At 32.7% G+C, this 8614-nt stretch overlaps 1 protein-coding gene across 1 annotated transcript; it reads right to left on the bottom strand.

The window, feature by feature from the left end:
• Nucleotides 1-3343: 3343 nt before the first annotated feature.
• LOC139862328 (dnaJ protein P58IPK homolog) lies at nucleotides 3344-7966 on the bottom strand. The gene is made up of 9 exons (XM_071850920.1): nucleotides 7756-7966; nucleotides 6981-7146; nucleotides 5942-6143; nucleotides 5682-5842; nucleotides 5507-5600; nucleotides 5206-5418; nucleotides 5037-5117; nucleotides 3967-4185; nucleotides 3344-3878 (listed from the first exon to the last, which is right to left on the bottom strand). The coding sequence occupies exons 1-9, from the start codon at nucleotides 7886-7888 to the stop codon at nucleotides 3687-3689; spliced, it is 1461 nt and encodes a 486-aa protein (XP_071707021.1). The 5' UTR covers nucleotides 7889-7966; the 3' UTR covers nucleotides 3344-3686.
• Nucleotides 7967-8614: the final 648 nt, after the last annotated feature.

The following is an 8614-nucleotide window of genomic DNA, read 5'->3' on the forward strand; positions in this document are numbered from 1 at the left end:
CAACCCTGAAAAAGAAGATATTTTGATTTTAATTAGTAATTTTATTTGTTTAACTTTTGTTTGAAACATGGATGGTACATGTATTTAATATCCGCACTTGAAATTGTTGATGTCGCAATAAAGAAGATGAAACACTAATAAAAATATTACATTTTTCTTAAAGATCTTTAAATATTGATAAGAATATACTTGTATATTTTTGTAGATAGAAGATTACAACAAAGGGGTGTTTTGATATTCTATATAAAAATAAAATTAGAGCTAAATTAAAATTAGGGTTAGGGTTAAAAAGATGGCATTTCAAGAACAAGAGTTGGTTGGTATGAAGTTGGAACACTTGGTGAAGTAGTTTTGCAAAGGTCAAATTTGCTAAAAATGTTGAAACTGGTGACAAATTGACAATGTTGCTATCAAGATTCTTGATAAAGAAAAAGTTCTTAAACATAAGATGATCACTCAGGTAAGTATATAAATATATTTTCTTTTGTATATGTAATTGTAGCGTTGACATTTTATAGTCTTAATTTAAGTTGTTCTTGAATGATCTGAGTAGCAGAGAGATGAGTAATTTTTTTTTCAATAAGATAAATGTTGAATTTGACCGTTCATTGAATTGGAAAGGTGATCATATTATTGTTTTCGAAGATGTTTATGTAACTTTTGTTTATGTGAAAGTGCAGATTAAACGTAACATATCGACAATGAACCTAATTAGACAACCGAATGCGATTCATATGTATGAGGTTAGTTTATTTGTTTACCACCTGAATGTAATTAAAGGTGTATTTATTTAACGTCTACTAATACCCATATTGATATACTTGATTTTGTAGTTTGACCTTTCTTAAGTATAAATGACTTTAAATTAGCCTGTTATGTTTGCCTATATTGACTCGTATCGTGACTTGATGCTCTAAACTTTCACGCCCTTTACAATTAGCGACTAACAAAAAGTTATGCCGTTTTTTATCTTTTTACAAGTATCTGATATAAAGCATGTGATATAAAGCATGTGGACAAAACATTCAAAAAAATTCCAAGTAATTTACAACACTACATAAAAAGGATTAAATAGAAGTGCACATGACCATAAACACACATACAAAAACATACACACGTATGTGTGTATGTGACATGTCTATTTACTAAATGATATAGTCCCATGATTTTGAATTAAGACACTTTTTTCCGTTATATACGTGTTGATATTCTTGCACAAAGTGTCCTCTTTAGAAGAATCTGGATTGCAGCTTTGCGCATGACTTGAGCATTTGCATCCCCTTCGAGCCTCCATATGCTCATAATGATGTCAAACCAGGAAAAATGATGTCAAACTAGGAAATGTCCTTCTTACGCATCGTAAAGGTCAACCACCTATGGCGATATTAATGGATTTTGGAAGTGCTCGACCTACTCGGAGGCAAATTCGCTCTCGGTTAGAGGCAATGCAACTGCAGGTTGTCATTTTAACTATATAGTTAATAGTTTTTGGTTGCTCACTTCATACTGCATTACATGTAATCATCTGTATGTTTGAGTATTGTTCAGGAATGGGCATCGACGTACGTTTCAACATCCTTTCGAGCTTCTGAATTGTGGGATTGCCCCAGCCATACTTACATTGATGAACGAAATGATATATGGTCACTAGCATAGGCGGACCATCAAGCCAGGCGTGGCAGGGTGTTAGCCCTTCCAGCCTTTGGCATTATTAGTATAAGTTTGATATCATATAGGTTTAAAAATAGAACTTTTATAAATTAGCCCTTCCAAAAAGTTAGCGATATCGCATCAAAAAATTTATAATTAGTCCAGCTCAATCCTTTAAACCTTCCTGTCAAATTGAGTTAGTAGCGTAACCCCAGCCATTTCAAAACGTCAGGTAAAAAAATCTAATAGCTCAAAATAAAAAAACCTAACTTAACGTTCATCTTACAATTTCATAAATTACAAGCCTCTTCATCTTCTTCCCATCAAGAATTCCTTTCCATGGTAAGTTTTTTTTTTTTTTTTTTTTTTTTTTTTTTTTTTTCTTCAAGAAACCTCTTTTATTGTTTGTTAATAAACTCAGTAAATTATTCATTTTTTAAATTTAAACTCGATTCATAAATCTTAAATGTTAATTCTAATATATCTAGATTTATACTTTATAAAATTATAGGTTATTAAATATTAATGTTAGTTAAGTTGTTAGCATAAAGTCGTACATATGTATTATATATATATATATATATATATATATATATATATATATATATATATATATATATATATATATATATATATATATATATATATATATATATATATATATATATATATATGTTATTCAGGTTAAGTTGGAACATTTTCGCCCTCTCAGTAGTAAAGTTCAAGATCTGCCACTGGTCAGTAGGTTGCACTTTGTTCGCCATTATGCAAGATCTTTTGTAGTGAATCAGATTTTAGTGTATATTTAAATATGATGTTGCATATTCAGCTGTAACTGCATGATTAACATAACTAGCAAATGATACTAACAGTCCAACAAACCAACCATTAGTTAATATGCTTGAAATTACTTCTTACATTTGAGACTGCTAGGCTTACTATTATGCATCACTATCTTTAGAGGCAAAACGTGAAAAGGAGCATGAGGACATTGCTCTGGCCACTTCTACCTAACTTAAGTGTAATTACTTACCCCCATTACACTAATATTATCACACTAATGTTAGATACTAATTGTTTTGATCTTATGTTTCGATTTAGTTTGATTACAAATTTCCGTGCAACGCACGGGCTCTTAAATCTAGTATTAAATATATCACTACTTTTTGTGAAACAGTTAGTTTAAGAAGTTACTATTACGGAGTACTACAATTACAATTATGACTAACTATATTCGTCAAACATGGACTACAAGAAATTCAAATTAAATTTATTAGAGTGATTTCTGTTGACAAACATGAAGATCATAGTCAATTGTGTAGTTTTTACATTAACACTAATATTTCTGAATAAATTAAAAAATAAAAATAAAACGAGTTGCAACACGAATGAGTAACAATAATGGGTGAACTATTATTGATACCCACTTGCCATTACTATCATGTCATCAATAACTCATTGCTCTAGTTTGTGGAACTGGAACTAAGACAATCATTTGTTGAGTGCAACATAGATCACCATAAACTAGACTTGATTTTGATACATACGTTGTTTTTTCTTTCTTCTAAACTCTATTACTCCTCATTGTTTTCTATTATTTATTTAAAGATTGTATTGTATATGCAGAATCCTATTGCAATGCTAAAGAAAACTTGTAAATTCTCGTACAAAAACATTTGTCAAATGTGTACATTCATAAATAGATTTTGTAACGGGAGGGTAAATTGGTCTTTTCTAATGGTAACATCTCGAAGAATGTAATCATGTTATGTCATAATAATGGATTATAATTATATAGCACATACACCTTCAATATAATCTAATTTACCACAATCAAATTGATAACTCTGATTCAAGCCGCACAATCTTTATACAACTGTCATAACAAAAATGCACTGGGAGCTTCACATGTTCTGCGGTCATCGAATGCATATTTTAACTCATGATTCGAACTCAAGTAACTGAAAAGATAATTTCTTACTACATTCTTCTGCTACTGTCTTTAGAGTAAGTTAGTTTGGATTGACGGCCATAAGTTACATGTGAAAACCGCCGAAACCGCCGCCAGGAAAACCGCCTTCGAAGTGAAATGTATAACCACCACCACCACCACCAAAACCGCCTGCACCAAAAGGGTTAAATCCGCCTCCTCCACCACCCATATTCATGCCCTCATCAATATCTTCACCATTATCAAATTTCGCACGTTTGTCATCATCACCAAGAATCTGCGATAAACATTACTTGCTTCTATAAAATAATATAAAAAATTAAACAAATTTACGAAAATAAACGTGGTGAAGGGTATAGTAAGACCTCATATGCAGCAGCTATTTCTCTGAATTTATTCTCTGCTTCTTCTCTATTATCAACATTCTTATCCGGATGCCATTGCAAAGCTAACTTTTTATAAGCTCGTTTTATTTCTGATATTGATGCAGTCTTTGAAACGCCCAAAATCTTGTACCAATCCTTACGTTGGCTTAATTTCAAAGCTTTCTCAGCCTTCATGAGTGATTCCCGGATGCCCATGTCCTTTAAACGTTGTAATGGCGACAGTTAGAAGATAGACGATAAATATTTAACTAGGGATTGCAATGGGCGAGAAAAAATATGTGACCCGCGGGTATTCGCCCCGTGATGGGAACGGGTACGGGTAAAAAACTGTACCCACCGATGCACCGACAGGTCACATCGGACAGGTCACAGCTATGCACTATCGGTCGCAGGTAAAGCCCGATTCGCTGATCCATGAGACTTATTTAACATACCCGAGGGTATACGCATGCCATTATTGTAAAAGGTAAAAGGTAGAAGGTTTTTCCGGTTCGGGTTAACCTGGGAGGGTGAGTAATCCGACCCCATACTCTGATGTACGCAGCCTAGCATGATTACTCTCTGGTTATTTCCAACCCATCCCTGACCACCACTAAATATTCGTCCTAGACAGGATTCGAACCTGAGACCTCTTGCAAGGAACTCGGGCCCCAAACAACCATTGGGCTATCTTGTGATAGGTTTATACGCATGCAATTATTAAATTTAAAATTGTTATTACTTGTGATAAGATATTAAAGTACTTTTTAATGATGTAAAATAAGTAAAAAAGTTAATTTACATGTCATTTTACAAATATTTTTTAGTTTTTTGTTGTGTTGGCTTGTTTGAAATAGTTAAATTGTATATTGTATATTTGTATAATCCATGGGTTTGCCCGCGGGTCATGGGTATCCGCGGGTCACGGGTCCCTTTTGGTGGGTACGCGGGCCCCGGCGGGTAATTTTTTTTCCTGACGGGCGGATTGAGAATATAAAGGATCCGCGCCCGTCATCCACAGGTGCCATCCCTAAAATTAACTGGATTTAAAGAGAAATAAAAAAATTTACCTGAGGCGATTTTTCTGCAGCTGCCTTTATATCTGCAACAGCTCCCTCAAAATCCTCTGTCAATAATTTGGCTTCACCCCTCTGATAAAAAGTGACCCGAATCAATCATATTATAAGTTTTTAGATTCAAATTTTAACATCTTGTATATTGAAAGTAACATTAAACTACCTGAACCAAAGCTTCGATATGTTCTTCATCGATTGTAAGAACTTCAGTGCAAGCGTTTAGGGCATCTTTACCTCTACCGAGCTTAACCAAAAGCTTACACAACCCAAAATGAAGATGAACATTATGTGCAACATGATCAGGGTCTAACGCAAGGGCAGCCTTGTAATCCTCCACCGCAACACGCAACTTACCCTTTTTTTCATTTTCTTCTGCCTGCAACAAAAAAGTCAAAGTTTGACTTCTGGAAAAAGTTTGACAACTGATTAGAATTGAATTGAATCGAATCGCTAGTTAGGCTTACATTTCTTGTCTTTTTCAACAAATTCTTCAATCCAAAATATGCTTTCTTCAATTCACTGTGCTCTGGATCTAGACGGAGCCCTTTCTGGTAATGCCTGATAATCAGATCAAGTATTTTCAACATCATTTTTATTTTCAGAATATAAATAATAAATAATAAATTATAATAAAAAAACCTGGTAGCAACATCGTGATCAGCTAAATAATAATAGGCTCGACCACGGAGCAACAAAGCTTCTAGATTATCCTCGTCTTCTTTAAGTATGTATCCTGCCTCTGAAATCGTCCCTGCATAATCCTTAGCAGCTAACAATAACCTAATCTTTAGTAGTTTAGCCTGCAATTTTTTATTTTTTTAACGTTAATATAATAAAAAATAAATAAATGGAACAAGTGGATATGGTTAATGTATGATGTAGAATTATTTGGTTGATACCTGTGAGCAAGCAGGAGAAAAAATAAGAACCACTTTGTCGATGAAATCCAAAGCTTTTATATAATCACCTGAATCAAAAAGGGTGTTGGCTGTATCTAAAGCACTTTGCGCTTGATGCAACTGAGATAACTCCTTTTCAACGACTGAATTTCCAGGTTTCATTTCAAGAAACTTTTTGTAGCTCTTTGCAGACTCTTCATATCTACATTAGCCAAAAATCGCCTGAATCATATAAGTTTCTAATCAGGAACTACGTGAAATTATGTTTAGTTTTAGTTGTGCTTAAGATATAGTGACCACTGACAAAGGGTGACAAAATTTAACAATGAATGAGGATGAAAACTGTATTAGAACTCAGCTACATGCATGAACTTTTGAGTTCCATAATTTGGGATTCTAGCATTATGCAAAATTACGAATCTATGAAAAATCTCTTCTTAGTGTGTTCAACTATTCGGCACAATGATTGGTGTGTTTGATTACCTCTTAATTGAATGGTTCAACAGTCATCGCTGAACCATTCAACATTCAGCACGTTTGTTTCTAACAGTGACATATGGTGCTTAATGGTTTAGCATTCAGTGTTGAACCATTCAGAGCTGAAATACTCTCTTAACCATTAAGCACCTAAATCTTATCTTAACCATTAAGCACCTAAATTTTATGTAATATCCTCTTTAAATATTATCAAGAACACTTATTAAACAACTATTTGTTGTTTTTCTATTCATGCATAAGGTTAATAAGATAATTTTACATCATTCATATCGTTCGTTCAAATTGATTATCAAACATGTTATCATCATTCATTCAGAACCAACTTCATTTGAAACCTTTGAATCATTCAGATTATAAATCATTCAGATTATAAATCATTCAGCGCTAAATCATTCTGTTTTATCAAACACAACCTTACTTAGACACCATAACCGGAGGTCTCCGATTTCATAGGATGAGAGGAAACTAGACGCACAATTGGCAACCAACAATATCTAGTAACGATCTACGTATTATATACTAAAAAGGTATTTAAAAAAACCTGCACAACTGACGAAGAACAGAAGCTCGACGCCAATACGCTTCTGAAAGTGAAGGATCAGCCTCAATTGCAGTATTAAGATCATTGATTGCTTCACTATAACGTTTCACCTTAATACTATTTGAAACTCTTTCAAATAGTTCAGCGGTATCGCCCGATTTTCCATCTACACGACCATTGATTGTATATAAGTAAAAACAATACATCATGTGGCACATACATCATTATAAGGCATAAGCAGAAATTTTAAAGAATAAGTGTTTTTCTTAGACCATACACATTATTAAACATAATTATAAATTCATAGCAACAAAAAATAAAAGAAAAGGAACACGATTTGTAAGAAAATGATAAATTAACTTTTCAATCTCAACTAAACTAAGACTGGGAAGAAAAAAACTAAAACCTAAACCTAAACGCCTAAAAATCATACCTTGAATTAGGTGAATTGAATAATAACACAATCAACAAAACTAAAAATAACTTTAATCAGGTGAATTGAATTCAAATCAATTTAATCATACATCTATTATCAATACACTAACAATCTAATTCCAGCAATTGAGATCTCAATAAGAACACAACAACAACAACAACAACAACAACAACAACAACAACAACAACAACAACAACAACAACAACAACAACAACAACAACAACAACAACAACAACAACAACAACAACAACAACAACAACAACAACAACAACAACAACAACAACTTCATTCGTGATCTGATCAAATCTAATTTCAAAACCCTAAATCACACACACATACCTAGGGCAGAAACAAGTGGTTGAAGAAGAAGGATTTGGCAAGCGAATACAAAATGGAGTATGAATAAAGTGTATATGAAGCCTCGCCACGCTGTCAAATCCATAACTGACATTATATTCCTTATCTTCATCATCAGACTACTAACTTTCTTCTTCGATATCTGTATATTTATGTATAGATTTGAGTGCAGCTGTGTGCATATGTGATGGTTTTTGAGGATTTTGTGTGTTTTTGAAGGAGGTGATGTGTAGGCTTACAGGGATTAAAATGTCATTCCACGTTAGATTAACCAATTAGAATTGTACATGTGTAAGTTATGTGGTAAACTATTGGCTGACTATGTGATACTAATATCCACGTGGATTAGTATCTTGATCAGTTTCAAGTTTTAACCAAGTTCTTGTAGATTAGAAGCATTTCATATAAACCACTAATGCTTATGTATGTGCTCACCGAGTTTGTTCAATAAATCACATCATTCGAATTTAATTATTAGCTATGTTAAATTGTTAAAAAATGAGTTTGACTAAAGAGTGCGCAATTCACTCGACCCGAGATTTATCTTCTATGAAAGAGCTAATATACTCATTAAAAAACATTTCAGATATTATGATAATATTGTATCATTGTTAAAATGCATTAAAAATATATGAGAAGATCTAGCGTTAATAGAGGTTTTAGTACAAACGTCACTAGTGACTTTTTTTTGACTGGTTAAAGAAAACTAAGTTATAACGCGTATGCATTTGAGTTAATGCTTAATACACACACACACACACACATACATATATATATATATATATATATATATATATATATATATATATATATATATATATAAAATTCCATCTATTATTAG

This window comes from Rutidosis leptorrhynchoides, chromosome 8, assembly GCF_046630445.1.
Source record: "Rutidosis leptorrhynchoides isolate AG116_Rl617_1_P2 chromosome 8, CSIRO_AGI_Rlap_v1, whole genome shotgun sequence".
In the NCBI taxonomy this organism is placed as follows: Eukaryota; Viridiplantae; Streptophyta; class Magnoliopsida; order Asterales; family Asteraceae; genus Rutidosis; species Rutidosis leptorrhynchoides.